General features: G+C 41.7%; 1 protein-coding gene across 2 annotated transcripts in view; it reads left to right on the top strand.

Moving 5' to 3' along the window:
• Positions 1–12,992, top strand: part of RSPO3 (R-spondin 3) — a 59,097-nt gene extending 46,105 nt beyond the window's left edge. For both annotated transcript variants that reach the window (XM_059468498.1, XM_059468499.1), the window contains exon 5: positions 11,952–12,992. In XM_059468498.1, the coding sequence (XP_059324481.1) occupies positions 11,952–12,145 (194 nt within the window). In that variant the 3' untranslated portion in view covers positions 12,146–12,992. The remainder of the gene's footprint in view (positions 1–11,951) is intronic.
• The last annotated feature ends 5,651 nt before the right edge of the window (positions 12,993–18,643 follow it).

The following is an 18,643-nucleotide window of genomic DNA, read 5'->3' as shown; positions in this document are numbered from 1 at the left end:
TCTCTGCTTTGTTCTTGAGCATGTATTTACTTCTGCCCATTTGCTTTCTGAATTTCTCTCTCATTTGTCATGTGAAGAACTCCATTTAAAAGGAAAACAGGCTTCAGACATGAAACACAGCTACATTCCTGAAACATGAGATGAACAACCTTTAATTCATGCAACCTTTCATTTACAGTAATGTTTAATGGATGGGCTGGTTTCATTATGGACAATGCCTCTCCCTGTCATTAGCCTGCAGAAAGGGCTAAAACTCTTAAGCATTTAAAGTAGCTCCATTTCAGGCTCTGTATTCCCTCCTCCCCTCCCTCCCCCACTCCCCATCACCCCTTGTGACTGCCCTTTTTCTAAGTGCACAATCTAAATGCTACACTCTGCAAATTGCACTTCTTGCTGGCTTCGAGCATCGAAGAACCCTTCTGAGCACTTTTTATACAAACCCTCACAAGGTCAGAGTTGGAAAAATCTCAGCTGGTGGACTTGGATCCCATGAGCTAGTGACCATTTATAATTAATATTAATGAATGGCAGATGACAGATGTTTATTGCCTAAGCAGAAACGTGCATTGCTAAACCAGAAGTATTTAGTTTAAATCCAGAGGAACTGACTTTATTTCTTGTATGGATGTGGGCTGGTGGTGGGGAATTCCAGTGGGTGATCCAGCCCTTGCTACCTTTAAGCATGAGCATGGAAAAAATAATTCTTTAGAAAAGAATCCTGAGCCCTCTATTTGAAGTACGACATTTGGTCCTTCAGTAAGGAGAACTCTCTGTGCACTTTAGCAGCTCTGATTTGCAGCAGTAGTGGCTTTTATCCATAGAGTCTAAAGCACCAAAATTAAGGAACTCTTACCTCTGCTTTACACTTGTGGAACCTGAGAAAGTAATTTAAATATAGTATTATAAAGAAAAAAAAAGTCTTTGTCACTGAGAAAAAGGATTGCATTCCCAGACACAGTATATTTTTTGTTGCTGGATTTTTTTTTCCATAGTGGTCTTAAATTAAACTAAAGCTATGATGCATAAATCTTTCAAGTTTAAATGTGACACAATGGAAGATGTAACATGGAGATGGAAGAGTCTTGTCTCTGTGAATACTTAAGGCTGATGGAATCTCTGGTTTTGATCTGAAAGAAACTCTTACAGCACATAAATTAACTTCCTGGACATAGGGACATCTTGGGTAACATTTTCAAAAGTAAAACAACAATTTCAAGTAACTTCTTAAAATTTCTGGTTGAGGTTGGAGTAAGAGTCTATTTGTTCTGAATCCCTTGGACAAAGCATCCTGCTCCTTATAGTATCTTGCTACAGTATGTGTGCACCAATATTTGCTGTTTTCTTGATCCTGGGATTTTTACACTATCTGTAAGCTGTTTCTGAGTATGCCATTCCAGACCCTTGCAAACTATTATTTGGTTTGGTGGCTGCAGGTTGGTCTCAGGTCTTATAAAAGAGTGCCAAATGAGTTGCTAACAAAAGCAGGTAGTGCTTAAATCTGTAGAAATAGTGAGCAATTTCTGCTTTTGGCTGAAGCAGAATTTCTTGGAGTAGGCAAGAAAATGATTAGTTACTCAGTTTGAAAGAGAATCGTGAACATATTTGGTGACTACTGTACAGTGGGCTTCCTCACCTGGAGGCAGGAAGCCACTGGAGAGAGAGGCTGCTGACCCCCACAGTCCCAATTTTCTCCAGAGAGGCTAGAGAGGATCCTGACTTTGTGCAATACATCGTTGTACCGAAAATATCATTTGCTGAACTTTTGCATCAGGCTCCTTAGAACCTTTCTTGCATTCCAGCAGTTCAGCTCCCGTAGCCAGCCCTGCTGTACCGGCTGCACACACACCACAGCAACACCGAGGGGTGTTACCATTTTACCAGCACTGCTGTAACACTCCCAAGGCACCTGCCAAGCTGAAAAATAAAACATGCAAGTTGTGCTGAATGGCCATTGTGCACTGCTGGCAGGATCTGTGTGAGACAGGACACGGGGCATATCTCCTTGGGGAGCTGGATCAGGGGTTCCAGACCTTCCTTAGCACCTTGGGGTCCTCTGTCATGAGAGGCTGCATCTCCTCCAGCCTTTGGGCCACAGGGACTTGCCTGCATCGATCTCAAGAGCATGGCAGTCAGTTTGTGAAGTATCCTAAGTGAAGTGGGCTCCAGTGATGCACTGTCACATGGCAAAATCATTCTTCACATTGCACTTCCAGCTACTCATAAAGCTGGCTGCTCACTTCAGTGTGCAAAGCTGTGTTACTACAAAAAGCCCTAAATGCAAAGTTCATCCTCAGAGGAATTTAAAAAGAATAAACTTATCACATCCTTGGGGAAGGAAAAAAAATAAAAGAAGGTAAGACAGCTTGGATAAAATTCACATGGACAACTCCTATCTGTGATTCATGTTAAATTGAAGAATTACGAGCAACGTTAAAATATTTGCATTCAAGTTTCTTTTGTGCATATCCACCACAAACCCCACTTAGAAATACTTTTTTAATACTTTATAGGTGTTGATTTTCCAAAGAAATGGAAAATACCAGATTACCAGAGTCATCACATTTCCCAGAAACTTGCTGATTTCAATGAAGTTCCAGTTGAAAGTAGGCAGTTTTTTGAAACAACGTTGCCTTTGTGTTAGGTTTCTGCCTAGTATCCTTTCAGCTTGTCCATTGGGTTGGCCTCTGGCAGCCCACCTGGCACGCTGACAAAGGCTCAGCAGCCTGAAAACCTGAGATCCCTTTGGCAACTTAGTCCAAGATTCCTAGGCTTCATTGGGCTAAACTCTGAATCTTTCTGGCATATAAATTCCCTGAGCCTTTTTCAGAGGCAGCCCAGGAGTCCTGGTGATCCCAATGTCCTTTTCCATAAGCTTCTCTCCACCTGGTAAACTGCCAGGTGTTCTCTCAATAGGTAAGAAAAATCCTTCAGAAACACATGGAGATGGCCAAAGTCAAATCTCATATCACCCTTTTAGACAGGGAACTTTTGGAGTCTCAGATCCACATGAAATTTAGTGACTGACCTGTCACTTTAATCAATGTGAAAATGTATTTGGAAATATTGGCACTACTTAGAGAGGGGAGGATCAATGCTTTGGCCAGCTGAAACAGTACACACACACTGGAGACACAAAACAGAAAGAGACAGTCAATTTTCAACACCTTGACTTGAAAAGTATCCTTGAAAACAAATTCTCCCTTCAGTTACACCAAACACCAACCTTGGTGACCTCTGTGTGTTTGAGCAAGTACAACACAGAGGTCAGAATTGGGCCTCTGGTGAATTTTGGTAAAAACAGCCTGCTTCTGTGCTGATGGATTTGCTGAGAGGATCCATCAGGAGCTGCTGTCCCCCTGTATGTTATGTTACCTGCTGCTGACAGGCTGATCCAGCTGTTCAGCTGGACTGGAGTGCACAGGGACTCCTGTCTACCTGTCAGCACAGGTGTCACCCCAGGTAGAAATGCAAACAAATAATGCTCAGAGTGGAGGGGACAAGTGAACCATTCCAAGAGAGGCCAGAGGGCATCCTGTTGACTCCTCATCTTCCTTTACCTTCCTGGCACATCAGAAAACTTAAGAAAATGTAAGGAGGGGACTCCAGGAGGAGGGTATAGGTGCACCTATACAGCAAATGAAATGGTGGAAGATGCCCAGGCTCCCTGGTTCTGGTGTATAGTACCAGCGCAGGAACTGCTGGCTTGATTCAAGTGTTGGAGTCAGCACTTGCGAAATGCCTCCAGGATCTGTACACAATCACCAGTATAGCCCAACTCTGAGCCAAGGCTGATAATGGAAAAAGGCATTCATTGGGATGCACCCAGATATTGGAGTCATATAAGTATCATCTAAATTATTGGGTTCCATTGAGGCAATCAGTTTAAGTAAAGCCAAGGAAAACATCTTTTCTCACTCATCCCTCCCTTCAGAGCACACTGAGCACAAATTTGAGAAGTAAAGAAATAAGTTTCTTTGGGGGTTTTCTCCATTTTGCTATTGTACTAGAAAGAGTTTAAATGCCTGCTGAGGCACTAGCATCTGTCTCTTATCATGTATAACTTTTCTTGATTATTTCTAGAGCAGCAGACTAAACATGCAACTCTGACATAATGCAGCATCACATTTTTATTTCTGGTTTGTTCAAAAGACTGCACCAGCTGAAATAAGTCTCTAAAAAAGACCATATTTATGACCTCAATCCAAGCTAATGGGAGGGCTTGGATTATTGGTGACTAAAAGGAAAACAGGCTATTAGAGATTTTTCTCATATCCTGATGCTCTAACAACAGGGTAAGGGCTTTTACTACTAATCACTATTATTCCCAATATTTGTTCTAGTTCCTGATTCTCCAAGTCTTCAAAGAGGCCCATCAAGTGGATTTGGACACTCATGGACCTTTCCCCCTCTTTTAGGAGAATTGTAAAAACCCAATCCCATTCAGAAGTCACTATTAGAAGTCTCAAAAGAAGAAAATGCCAGTTTCCTTAATACCAGCATGGTCTAGGTAATTTCCTGTCCTAAGGAATGGAGAGTGATTTTCTGCTCTGCTAAACTGCCATTACTTCCCTGTCTTTGGAAGGTGTGTTCAGACTTTATAAGCTGTGGGTTCTTATAAGATGAAAACTGTAATGTAATTACAAAATTGGTGTTGTTAGCACGTTAATCCCGATTAAAACAAGGCTGCTAGCAAATTCCCTTAGTCCCAACAGACAAGCATGAAGGGAATAAATCCCCACAAGCATTTGTTTGAAAAGGTGGCAGTAAATGTCTCCACAAACAGCAAACAGAACTCATTATAGGAATCCTCCTTCTCTGGCTGCTTCTTTGACTGGAGGATATTCTATTTTCAGGCACTGGCAATATCTTTTCTATGGTACTGGAAGGGCACATCCAACCAGTTTCTATTGCAAGAGGTCATCACAAGCCAGGGACTTTTCATAAACCTTGCTTATGAGCTCATGAGTGTGGAAGTGTCATTTCTCACCATCCACGGAAGAAATTATATCTCCTGACTTCCCATATACCTAACAGGAAACAACCTTCTCCTTATCTCATAGAGCAGTGAAAAACCCGACATCTCCTGTCTTGGTGTAAATAACTGGGTCAGTCTCGTCCCATTCCTCTCTGCCTGCTTCATGCCAATGGCTGTGGTGCAGGCCCCAGCTATTTCTGTATTTGGAAACAACATTCTCATTCCTGCTAATGTGCCTCCTTCAGCACTGCTCTTGCAAGGACAAGCTAGCACGCACAATGTAAATAAGAACATTTTTCAAGTGAATGCAATCTAGTAGCCCAGATCCTATTTTCAGAGGCAAACAAACCTTAAGGATCCTCATACAAAGACATCTAAAGTCTACATCTAGAGAAGTATTTCCACTCTTCAGAGGAGATAGGACACGTAAGAACAAGTTAGTCACCAAGTCCCATAATACAATTGCTCAACCATAAGTATCAATAGCTTTTGAGTTATAGCATCATCATAGAATCACAGGATGGTTTGGACTAGAATGGGCCTTAAAGATAATCTAATTCCAATCCCCTGCCATAGGCAGGGACATTTTCCACTAGACCAATCTCTATCCAACCTGGTCTTGAACATTTCCAGGAATGGGGCAGCTACAGCTTCTCTGGGCACCCAGTTCTAGAATATCTTCCTCAGATTTAATGAAAACCTATTGTTTTTAATTTTAAAGACATTCTTCCTTCTCCTGTCACTACCTGCCTTTGTCAAAAGCCCCTTTCCATTTTTCTTCTAGGCTCCCTTTAGGTACTAGAAGGCCACAATTAGGTCACACCAAAGCCATCTCTTTTCCAGGCTGAAGAATCCCAATTTTCTCAGTCTTTTCTCATAGGAGAGGGGCTTCATCCCTCTAATCATCCTGGTGTCCCTCCCCTGGACTTGCTCTAAAAAGTCAGTGTCCTTCCTGTGCCTGGGACCCCAGGGCTGGATGCAGTGTTCCAGGCAGGGTCTTACAAGAAAGGAAGGGCAGAATCCCCTCCCTCACCCTGCTGGCCACGTTGCTTTGGAATCCAGCATACCATTGGCTTTCTGAGCTGCAGGAGCATATTGCTGGGTTATGCCCAGCCTCATCCATCAGCATTCCCAAGTCCTTCTCAGCAGGGCTGCTCTCCATCTATTCACTGCCCAGCTTGTACTGGCACTGCGAGTTGTGCCAACACAGGTGCAGCACCTTGAACTTGGTCTTGCTAAACCTCATGAGATTCCCCAGGGCTTTTGTGCTTGTCCAGGCATCTTGGATTATCAAAGATCACTACATAGAACTATGGATGTTACACATGCCTTAAGCTCTGTATCCATCTAGACTGGTATGGAAACCAGGTAGGCTACCATCATGCATCTCAACAGCAGGAGAACCAAGGTTTGGCCAAGTTACTTGCTCCTTGAATGTCTTTGTAGACCTTAGCTCTGTTAATTTTTTTACCTATATTCTCTTCAGCATTTTGGAACAACTGCAGCAGTAAAGCAGGCCAGGCAATGCACTAAGTCATGTAGCATCTAGATTGTTCTGAAGTTGTTGACCCTCACACTCTGGTTACTCGGAAATCTAGTGATTATAAAATAGGGCCACAATAGGTAAGGAAAAAAAGAAAAGAAAAAAAAAGACTGCTGTGAAAAAAGTTATGCAGTTATGCTGTTTAAACTTCAAAAAGACATACCAGATGAATCAGCCACTTGTGGCTTGGGAATGAAAGGAGAAAGTCCATTGCATCACTGGGCAGCCGGGGGTTTGGAGGGATGTTGTCTTGGCAAGCAGTGTGAGTACATGCTACAGGCTATGTTCCAGAAAAAAAATGTGTCACTTTTCTTGAAAATGAGAATAATGTGCTCATTTGCATAATATGGCATGACTGTATTGTTGACAGAGCTAGAGTAAGGGAGTTCAGAGCCTGGGGCTTGCTTCTCTTCCTGGCTTCTTTGCTCAGCATGGTTTCTTTGCGTCATGCTGTTGTTGTCCAGGCCACATGATGAGGAAAGCATGACAGACTTTGAGTCTAAGAGGACTAAAAATGCCCCTGAGAAGGGTGTGGACAGGTAGGAAGGAGAACAATACAGTGTAGTGACACTTAACCTTTAGGTTCTGTCCCTGTGCCTCATGGGGTACAGAGGGATTGGGGCACTGGTACTGCAGCACCGGTGCTGACAGTGTTCCAGCAGCCAAGAAGCACCAAGAGGTCAGACAAGGCTGTGAGGGGTGTGAAAGAACACTGTGGGAAATTACAGCAGTGGCTTGTGGTCTTTAATTGCAGCTTTTCAGCTTATTACAGTGTAGTGGGGAGGATTTGTGGTCCGTGGTGACAGTCACAGTAGAAGCAGTGGGACCCTTCCAAAGAGGGGCCTGTTACATCAGTGCCTGTAATCCCAACAGGAGCAGTGCCATGACCCTCTTGCTCCTTTTGCTCTCCCATAGTAAATGTCTTCATGGGAGTGATGAAAGAAATACAATCATCACAAATATCTGAGGCCAGATTCTCATCCCTCTGGGATTTACATGAAGCCTACCCTGTAATACTCCCCCCCCATCAAAGCGAAGCGGTTTGCACAATCACATTTTGTGTCTTCCTATGGTGGTTTGGGATTTCAGCACCCAAGTCCCCTGTAATAATTTCAGTTGAATATAATCGGTGGAACTAAGTAACAATGCTTAAAATGTAAGAAATCTGTCACCTGTGGTAGTTAATCCCTGTCAGCCATGGTTTTCTAAGTAACTGTCTGTCATACTGTGCTTTTGAGCACCAAGGCCTCCCAAGTCAGGGCCAACGCATCCTCCCACTAATCCATAAAATACTGCTACAGATCTAGTGGAAATACTACATCTGAGGAGATAATGCACAGGCTTCTCTGAAATACCCTGGCTTGTTTAAATAGATGTATTCAGACATGGATTGCGTAAATACAGACTTAGGAATTTCTTTGACCCGAGGCTATAAAATATATTACCAAGAACTCAGTACCTTGAATCCGATTAGACATGTAATTATATTGTTATCCAAACTAATTTCATGTCTGCATTTAATTTAAACTACTGCACTTCTCAAAATTATAGCAAGTCACTAGATTTTCATCAATATATGAATTTGCTATTATTAGAAGCAGCAAGGTATCTCCTGTGTACCAGAAAACTCACAGTGCCTGCAGATCAATTCTTCCAGTACAGTTGTCTGTACAAAGCTTTAGTTCCAACATAAAAGCTACTTTAACACCAATCAATTACTATATTGTAATATATATTGCAAGTATTATACATTCGTAACACAATAGTTATTAATGTATTACATTCGTAATATGATAGTGCAATAATATCAGAGATTAGATTCTCACGAATACTTCACTGATATATATATTCTCTTCATAAGCAAAACACTCTATTGGAAAATATTTCATCTCCTGTCTAAAAATACTTCGCCTATTTTGTTATTTTATTTTTCATTTTGAAGGGTTGTGTTGAATCTATAAGAAGAAATAAACGTTAGTAACGTTAGTGCATCATAGCATGAATTCCGTGACTCATCGGGAAAGTTCACCCGCAGGCAAGATAAAGCCAAGACAGGCGGTAGAGCGGCAGGAAGGGCACGGGCGGGAGCTTTGGGACACGACCGGAGGGAACAGGGAAGGAGGGAACAGGGAAGGAGGGAACAGGGAAGGGAACCTGCGGGAGCCGCCCCCGCCCCGCCTGGCGCGGAGCCGCGGCGCCCCCGCGCGGGCGGCACGGGCACTGCAGCACTGCCCGGGGAACCGGCAGCGACCGCACCGAGAGAGAGAGCGAGAGAGCGAGAGAGGGAAACTCGTGTGCGTAAAGTGTTACAGGCTGCAGCCCGGGAGAACGTTCTAACAAGAACATTCTTCGTAAATGGAATTGAAATTCCAGGAGAATCTATTCCTCCAGGTCGTGTTGTTGCATCGTTTACTTCTTCACTGAGTTCCAACATAGTTTTAATAATGGCCTTGCCTTCTTCTTCAAAGGAGAAGTAGGTCATGGAAATATAGAATGGTTTGGGTTGGAAGGGGCCTTAAACGTCATTAGTTCCAGCACCCCTGCCCTGGGCAGGAACACCTTCCACAAGACCAGTTTGCTCCAAGCCCCATCCAAACTGGCCACGAACACTTCCAGGGATGGGGCAGCCACAGCTTATCTGGACAACTTGTTTCACCACCCCCACAATAAAGAATTTTCTCCTAACATCTAATCTAAAAATCTTCTCTTTTAGTTTAAAACCTCTCCCCCTTGTCCTATCACTATCTGTCCATATAAAGAATCATTCTCCATCTTTTTTTTATACACTCTCTTTAAGTACTGAAAGGCCAACTCGTATTCAGAGATGAACTTGTAAACATAATGGCCCATGTAATTTTTGCACTTTTCATTTCACAGATAGCCAAATGCCCAAATTTTCAATGAATTTTCATGATATCTGGTACCCAGTTCAATGTGCTGCTATGAAGAGAGTTTCAGCAAGTAGAAGAAAGAAGAAAAAATATTCAGGAACAAATCTCTGGGAAGAAGAGAGAAGGGATATGAGCAGGGAGGGTGATGTACGCAAAAATATATCCCAATGCTCGCAAAGAACTGCTGGTAGAATCTTCTCTTGGGTCTAAACTGAAACACAAACTGACTAGGAGTAACATTACATTGTCACACAAAAATTTTCATTTTTAAAAATAGTAGTGAAAGGAGCAAAAGGACGAGCAAAGATGACCCTTCTATGCTATATTGCTTTACCATAACAGTATAGGTCTAGAGGGCAGATCTTTTCACAAATGGCAGCAGAATGGAGGTGGTAACATTAAACCATGTACAAACTGCACAGAGGACTCCAAACTAGCTATCCTCAGAGTAGAGGAGAATTACGACTCGGTTTTACGTATTTTCCAGAGATCAGTTTTCCTTGTCATTTGTTAAGATACCAGCTTGATTAAAACAGAAACAGTAAAACTGTGCCTAGATAAGTCTCCAGTTAGATAAAGATATCTTATTCTTAGTATATCCACACACATGTAAATACATATATCCTGGTCCATGACTGAATGGGAAACCATTATATGTCATTCCAACACACTTAAAGAACTGTGGCTGGGAAGTCACAGCTGAATGATTTTGGCTAATCACCAAGTGAGTAATGTCAAACACTGAATGTCTGGACAGTTTCCATTCAAATAACATTTCATCTTGGGCCAACAGTATTTACAAACCACTGGAATGAAATCCCATACTGTCATTTATCCATTAGTAAGAGACAGCATTACAGCTGGGTAAGATGCAGACTTACCTCTGCATGGAAGTCTCCCAGTTCTCCCAGTGGTGGTAGCTCTTTCTGAGCCTCCCACACCAGGTCTGCAGGTCTCCCCTGCTCACCTCTGGGCTTCTTAGAGGACATTTACAAATTCAGAGAGGGATTCAGCAGGTATGTGGGTGTATATTCAGGTAATCTGTAACTGGTTCCCTGAAGTTTAAGGTGTCCTTTTACATTTAAAGTTTTACTGTTCCAGTAACAACAAATGATAAAGGCAGATATTGGTCACTACTTAATGTGTGTATCCAAACTTTCCCCTGCTCTCCAGTCCTAGGCAGTGGTGGTAAAGAATGGAGAAGGTGTAAAATATTCCCATAGAGCTACACAACAAGAAGAGCATATTTTCACATCTTGATCTTGCTCCTGTCTTTCTGCATTCTCTTCACCTCTGAATCTCTATTCCTTCATCTGACCTGCACCCTGAACCTCCTTGGATGGTTATCTGTTCTCAGAACAAAGCCACTTCCCCTGCAGCTACTCCCTTATTGTGACATACTCCCACAGAACTCAGTGAGGCATCAAAAACCGCTGACTTTGGTTTTGAGGCAGGAATGGGCAAAATTGATAAAAATTTAGCACCCTCAACAGCAAGAGCTACTGCCAGGTTTGTGGAACTCCCCCCACACTGGTGTAGGAAAGCCTGGATTATCTCTGCTAAAGTTTAAAAACAAAAAATATTCTCTCTGTAACAAAGAAGGCCAGATTACTAGTATCATTATTGAGATACCATAAATGAGAGTTTAGCCAGATGTTTTTCAATACTTGTCCAGAAATTTCTCCATGTAAGAAGGCATAGGGGTCAGCATGACATTTTATCAGGAAAGTCTCCAGAGAAGTTGCCTTTGAAGATATCATTGAGATCCATCTAACTGCAGGTGAATTTCACCTGCATAGCTCAGTAGTTCCACACAGACAAAAATCTAATCTGCTTTAGGCTCGTGTGGACTTACAAGTTCAAGCCAATGTGATTCCTGCACTGGTTTGTAAAGAATCATAGAATCACAGAAATGTTTTTGTTGGAAGGGATCTTTGAAGATCACCTCTGCCATGGGTATTGGCATCTTTCACTAGATCAGGTTGCTCAGAGCCCAATCCAGCCTGACCTTGAACAGATCCAGTGATGAGGCATCCACAGCTTCTGTGGGCAGCCTTGTTCCAGTGCTGCACCACACTCAGCATAAAAAATTTCTTCCTCACGTGCAAGCACAAATGTACTCTATTATATCATCTCCACAGCCAATATACAAAGTTTTAATGTTCCTAAGGGGACGGGATCCTTTATGGGAGAGGTCTGTAGCAGCAACAAATTCCTCAACATCCCAACCTGATTTAAAGCAATAAAGTATTTGAATACCTAATTATGTGACAATGGTCTAGAGTTTGAATTGAGACACATTTCAGCCTGAAGACCATCACACACCTGTGCTGGAGCAGACACTCTGCAATGGGATTCATGTTGCAATACCAAGAATCCCTTGGGATGTGGGTGTGGTGGTCAGACATTTCCAAATACTAGTGTCCAGCTCCTAATGGGAGCTGCTAAACCAGGGCTGGTTTCATGGGTCATGGCAAAGTGAGGGACTCAGAAATTTCAATAGTCTGAGCAAATCTTCTAATGGGCCATATTTTCTTTTCAGGGAAAAAAAATAAGGAAGAAAAAAGGAAAAAATCCAACAAAGATGAAAGTAAGGAGACAAGACAGGAAGGCAAAGGGCGAGCAGCCCGAAGACAAAACCGAGAACAGAGGGAAAGCAACAACAAAACGCAGCCGAAGAAAAGGAAAGCCCCAAACAAAGAACAGGACCTGGCACCAGCTGACACTGCACAATAATGGCCCTCCATGATTGTTTAAGTCTTATGATGCTGCTATCTCTTCCAGATCGCCCTGACATGTGTTCCAACCATTCAGGCCGCAAATGGACAATGCTACCAGTTATTATTAAACTTTAAACAACATTCCAAATACTTCCTATATTCTCCAAGCAACCATAGTTTATTAAAGAGATTGACATGAGCCAAGGGAAAAAAAATCTAAAGATGGGATCCTTTAAAACTGTTATATTATATGCTTCCATGCATCTGTAAAAGGCAATTAAGAAATTTTGTATATAATAATAATAGGGTATAAAATATAGCAATATAATAATGAATGACTTTCAGATGAACAATGTTCTTTTTCTTTGTAAAATATTTTTCAAGTTATTGTTTAAGTATGAGGCAAGAGATATGTCTAAATCAAAGATGAAAATCGTATCCCTTCATATATTGTACATAATTAAGAGAAGGAGGAAAACATTTCTGAAGAGCCAGTAGGAGCCCAAGGTTTTACAACCTCTGGTGGAGCAGGATGGGATTGCCCTGTGTATTCCCGGTCCATGCTCCAGACATGGGTGAGAAACATCAGGAGAAAGCCAGCAGGGCTTCAGCTGCTGAGGGATAAGAAGCAGAAGCATCTGCAGCTTTGAAGACTGAATCCCTGAGGCAGAAGGAAACTGAGCTGAGCTCGAATAACGCTCTTATCTGTGGACAACACAATGTTTTCTGGTCTAAACAGTGGTACCGTGTGCTGTTTTATGCTTTTTATACCTATGTGTAACTTAAGTCTACATTTCAAATCTTCTGGTGAATGACAAATCGTATTTGTAGGAGACAACGTTGAGTTAATAAAAACCAGAAAAGTAGATCATGTAAGTATGTGTTTTTCACAGTGATGGTGTCTTTTTCTACTGGGGAAGGGAATAATTTCATAGCTTCACAGGCTGAAGAGGACACAACTTACACCCACACTGTGCATCTAGCAAAAGAGTATCCATGAAAATAAATTTACCAACGTATACAAATTACAAACTTCTGTCCAATTTTACTTAAATTCCTATTCTAGTTCTTCTCTCTGACACAGCAGAAGTGAAAGTCTCCATTGCTCAGTGGACAAACCAAATCCTGTGGTACCATTCAGGTTTGTTAGAGGCTAGAGCAGCCCATCAGTGAAACACAGGTTATGCTACACACTGATTGCTGCCCAGAAATGGATTTACCCTTTCCAGAAACATGTTGAGGAATCAACATACCTCACAATTTGTGTTCTGTTGCCATGTTTTGCCCAATGACAGCTGTCACGGGGGTAGCAGCCCACCCACTGTGGAGCGTGGACTAGAACAGGTGGCAGGAGTCAGTTCCCCTCCCTGTTCACTATTTCTGTTTCTCACAGTGAGTTTGACTTTAAAAAATACTCTGTCCAACACTGAAGCCTGTCTCTCAGGCTGAGGACACCTGAGTGACAGGTGCCAGTGACTTTCCAAGTAATATCCTAATCATCCAGACAGCAATGTGGGATGGTCTCCTACAGTTTGCTTTGTAAGAGCTTTGTCTCTAACGATACATGTAGATGCAGTAGTCTAACCACATGGTGTTTAAGGCTTCCACAGTTTGCCTCCTACAATAATGAAAATTCATTAAAACTTTCTGTAACTAGTCCCTGATTTTATGCATTTATTGTATTTTTTCAGTCTTTCAGAAGACTGAAGGGCTGAATATTACAGAGAAGAGTATCATATAACACTCCTCACACACAATGGAGTCTGAATGGGTAAGAGAGCAAAGCAGGGTGTGCTGAATGCCTGTGAGGGGCACCTAGCAGAGGGAGGCTGGAGCAGGGGTGACTATTTGTGAGCTCCCAGCTCCATTGCATAACTTGTTTATATCCTCCTCCAGAGTGGTCTGGTCTCAGTCTCCCACTACTGACCTAAGCAGCAGCAGTCAAATCCCTCCACCAACATCTTCCCACCTTGTTGGCAGCAGCAGCTGAGGAGGAGCTGGTTTTAGAGTAGTGGAAGGTGCAGAACCTGTGTGCACCACTGAGGCTCGGGGTGATGCTGAAGGAGAGAGAGGAAAGGAGAAATCCTCATGCTGCCAGACTCAGAAGCTGGCACCAGAGGAGGTGCAAGTAGCAGTTCTGGGCTGAGAGGTATTGGTATCACAACAGAAAGGGGAACCCAGTGCTTCAGACTCTCTCCTACAGCTGCAGTCATTCATCTGTCTGCAGTGCTGGTGGGCAAACAGGGATATTCAGCTGCTCGGAAAGAATTTACTGTTCAATTTACTTCCTCCAAAGACAGGTTTTTGGCCAGATGAAGCATCCCTACTTGGATTCAGCAAACTAGGTCAGCAGCTGGACCACATGAATAGTTGCACTCAGGGAAGATTTGTCTGCAACTCTTAAAACTTACGAGTAGGATTGTTTTTTCCCTGCCTTGATTAAATATAGGAGCTAAATGGCAAGGGTGTTTGGTATGGAAGAATTGCTTTTGATAGAAGCACAAACAAAATCTATAAAAATGAACAAGAGTGTTCAGAGAGCAATTAAGAAAAAAAAGGAAAAAGCAAAACTAGAAACTAGATGTCCCTGATCTCAGTTATTCTCTACTACAACACTTGGAGGAGTCAAAGGAATGCCATTTATCTGGCAAAGATAAACAGAAGACTGGAAAAGCAGTATCAAGTAGTTCAAGAATTACAGACTGAGGGAAAAGAAAGAGGGAGAAAGGAAAAGAAAGTAATTTAGGATACAAATGTGAGCTCTGTTATACACTGTCACAAAAACCTTTATTATAAATCCTCTGCTTACACAAGAGGCAGTGACAAGTCTGTTTTACCAAAAGCAGAACTTGGAATGCTGTTACCTTTCAGCAAGAAATAAAAATGTAAACAGAATTTGGCACCTGCCAGTAATAATTTATAGCATTAGTACCTGAAAAAACATGCTACCTCTTTCCTGGAAATGAACAAGGAAGTTGCTCTCATGTTGCTTCCTGCCACACAGAAAAATGTTTGATAATATTGCCTATAGCCATGGTGAAGCACTAAGAAGTATATCCAAGTCACTTGGGCAACTAAAATTTTCTCAAGCCCTTGCACAGAATGTAGACCACCCTGCTGGTAGGTGAACTACTCAATTGTGACTCCCAAGAAACTGAAGGAGAATATGGATCTTTGTAGGCCAAATGTATTGCAATAACACCTTTTGCCCATCCAGTAATAAATGTGTAAAATCAGGAGTCAATGATCTTACATGCTAGGAAGAGCTAGTGAGAACCCCTAGGACCTTACTGGAGAAGATTTGATTAGGTTATAGGAGTAGCTGTGACTCAATCGGTGCAAAACTTCTTCCCTGACAATTGCTTTCCAGTTAAAAATTACCTCAAAATCTTCAGAGTCGATTTGAAATTAATCCCAGAGAATTATGAACAGCTTTTCTTAAAATGGAACCTAAATTGAATGGACATTAATTAGAAGCCAAATTCATAGTGTGCTAATTAATAAAGAATATATCTCAAATAAAATACTAAATATCAGTTAAGGCCAGTAGATAAACACACATTGAGTGCTATTTCTGACAGTTAAGCTGCTCAAAGAATTGTCATCAGTAACAAAGAGACAGAAAACCAAACAACTGTTATGTCCCAGGCTTCAGACCTGTCTGACCAAGCTGTATCTTGTTCTCTCACCTGAAGATCCAAATAAAGGAATCCAATGTTAAAGAGTTTAAGTGCTGAACTCCTGAACCCTTCACTGCATTTGTCCCAGCAGCTTTATTCTGAGCCACCACAGCAGAGTTGTCAGGCTGACCAATGCACTAAATAAATGAGAGGTTTTGCTGTACCCTGTAGCAAAGTGGCAGCAGAAGAACCCATCAGCAGAATGGGACCATCATCACCACCATCATCGCCCACGATGAAGGTCTTGCGTCGCTACTAACAGCCTCTGTGTGCTTGTGGTTGATGTGCTGATGGGAAAGCAGCACATGAATATTGTTATTCATTCAGAAGAATTCCTCTACAGCCCTCATGAGTCACTATAATTATTTTTTTGTTTCTGTGGTTTTAGGCTCTGCAACTTATTGAAGGCTGAGCTTTCTGATGCAGCACGAATTTACCATGACACTTGTACTTACTTGCTATGCATTGTTATTTGCAGAGACAGGACTGGGTTTAGTTTACATGGTTCGCATGAAGTTGCACAAATTCAAACAAAAACCTCTGCACAGGATGACATAACAGCTGATCATGGGAGCTGCTCTTCAAAGTGACATTCTGCAAGCATCAGCTGCAGCTTGAGTCTTTCCTGAGTCCATCAGCAAGGGCTTGGTCACATTTGCAGGCTCAGATCTGCTACTCCACTGCTGTTATTTAGTACAAAACTTACTCATTAAAGACCTTGCACTCTTACAAGCAAGCACACTCTGTTGTTACACATCCACAAATAATTTTCTCATGCGGCCTCTTCTTAATAGGGGTTTGGATTTTTCCTAGTGTTTTGCAATAATTTGGCATAATTTAAAGAGAAGTGAAGTCAGCATGTTTGTTCACCATTTTAATAATGCATCTGCCCATTACATCTTCCTCTCCTCTAACTTCACTGTGATACTCCTGGTGGGTTAGGCCTGCCCTTTCAGATCTGGAATGCTAATTGCATTTAAAAAGTAGGAGTACCCACTGATTGGTTTGACACAGATTTCTGTGTTTTCATGTGCAAATTCTTGTTGATATTATATCTTCAGTGATATTGACACTAACACTCAGTGTTTCAGAGTGCTAACAGTGTCCATATAAAGTAAAGTGAAACCAAACAGTCTTACTAGCAGACTCACCTGTAATCATGGAATCTCAGCCAGGGAAAAGAAGGGTAGGGTAGGCAGGCTCTCTTGGATAAAATTGGCAGCACAACTTCTTCTGTAGTCACTACTGTGGAAGCAGAACAAATCCTGCAGGTGCCACCAAAATATGAGGCCATATAGCAAGGACAGGAGAGAAAAAAGTTGGTCTGCCACCTTTAAAAGGATGATGTGAACAAAATTAATCTAGTAACAGCAACCACATTTTCTTGTATAAAGGGAATAAAGCACTAGGATAAATGATCTCAGAATGAAACCAATGGGATTAAATTAATTTAGTTCTCAATGTGCATATAGAAGGAAACCAGATATGCGACAAATTAATGTAGAGAAGGGAACAGAGTGCTGGCCGGCTGCAGATAAGCAGGAAGCTGAAAAACATATTGTCACTATTATTTAATCTATGCATTATGTAATCTCTACTCATTTACAGTCTACTCCAGTACTCCTGTGTCAAAACAGGTTCTTAAAGTTCTACAGATGTTCATACAGACATTGTCCAGGGGGAAGCAGTACAGGAACTAATACCTTGCTCTAGTAAAAATCTGTGTTTTCCCAGAACATAATATTAAGGAACTGCTTTTGTGATTTTGAGGTAATTTTTGTGACTGAAAAACAGGAGGGTAGTTCCATTCCTACTTTAGGCTATAGCATCAAATAGCTGGTTTTACAAATGATTCAATCCTTACTATATCATCCATGTACTGTTTAAATATCTAGCAGTTCATAAAGGAAGCTGCCATGAGAAAGGAAAATGTGGGTAATATTTCTTATGGAAATCAGTATAATCTGCTTAGGGCTGTGTTCCTTTTTCATAAGAAATGATGTATTGGTTTAGTCTGCTGTCAAAGTTGAACAATGGTAGAAACTGAAAAACATCTCAGAGCAAAAGCACAATTTCAAATGGTAAAGGAGGTTATTTTTCACAGTGTTGCTTTCTTCATAAAGTAAACCTCCAGTGAGTAAATTACAACAGAATCTTGTCCTATAGCTATTCTAATAATTTTGTTCTCTGACAGTTTCACACAGCAGGAGGGAAGTAAAATGAGTAAACTATGTCCACAAGACTCTGATGGATAACTATGTATTCCTGCTAGTTACTGGAAAAGTAATATCCAAAATAATAAACTCACGGTCATCCTTTTATCAGCCATTTCGCCCCCCATAGCCCCCCTACCATTACTCCTAAACTAGCTGATAAAAAGAAATCTGGTTTTGCAAGCCAGAGACCAAATAATGAACAAGGAGGTGCCAGCCTGTTTTTAAACTAGGAGATTCTTTGAACAGTGTTTGAAGAGCACAGTTCTGTCATGTTTGGTGATAATGTCTCCCATGTCAGAGGTTTATGTCCTGCTGTCACTCTGCTCAGTAATAATACCTGAGATATTACTCTCTCCTAGTGCGTTACTTCCATTAAAGAGTGACTTTGACCATTCACAGAGTGTGAGGAGCTTCTATTTTTTCCACTTCTTTCTAAAACATACCCACCAGCCCCTGCTTTCTGTTCTGTAGATGTGTATCATGTAGGATAACTAACCCAGTTCTGCTGAAAACAAGACTGAATGGTTTGGATATCTCATGTGCCTGTCTGTGTGTGACTGGAGTCAGGGACAGAAGGACTGGTGGAGCCTGTGTAGGGGAATAGAATATAAGTAAATA

The sequence above is a fragment of the Ammospiza nelsoni genome, chromosome 3 (genome assembly GCF_027579445.1).
Source record: "Ammospiza nelsoni isolate bAmmNel1 chromosome 3, bAmmNel1.pri, whole genome shotgun sequence".
NCBI lineage: Eukaryota > Metazoa > Chordata > Aves > Passeriformes > Passerellidae > Ammospiza > Ammospiza nelsoni.
The sequence above is the reverse complement of the archived record's forward strand: the minus strand, read 5'-3'. Positions and strand labels throughout refer to the sequence as shown.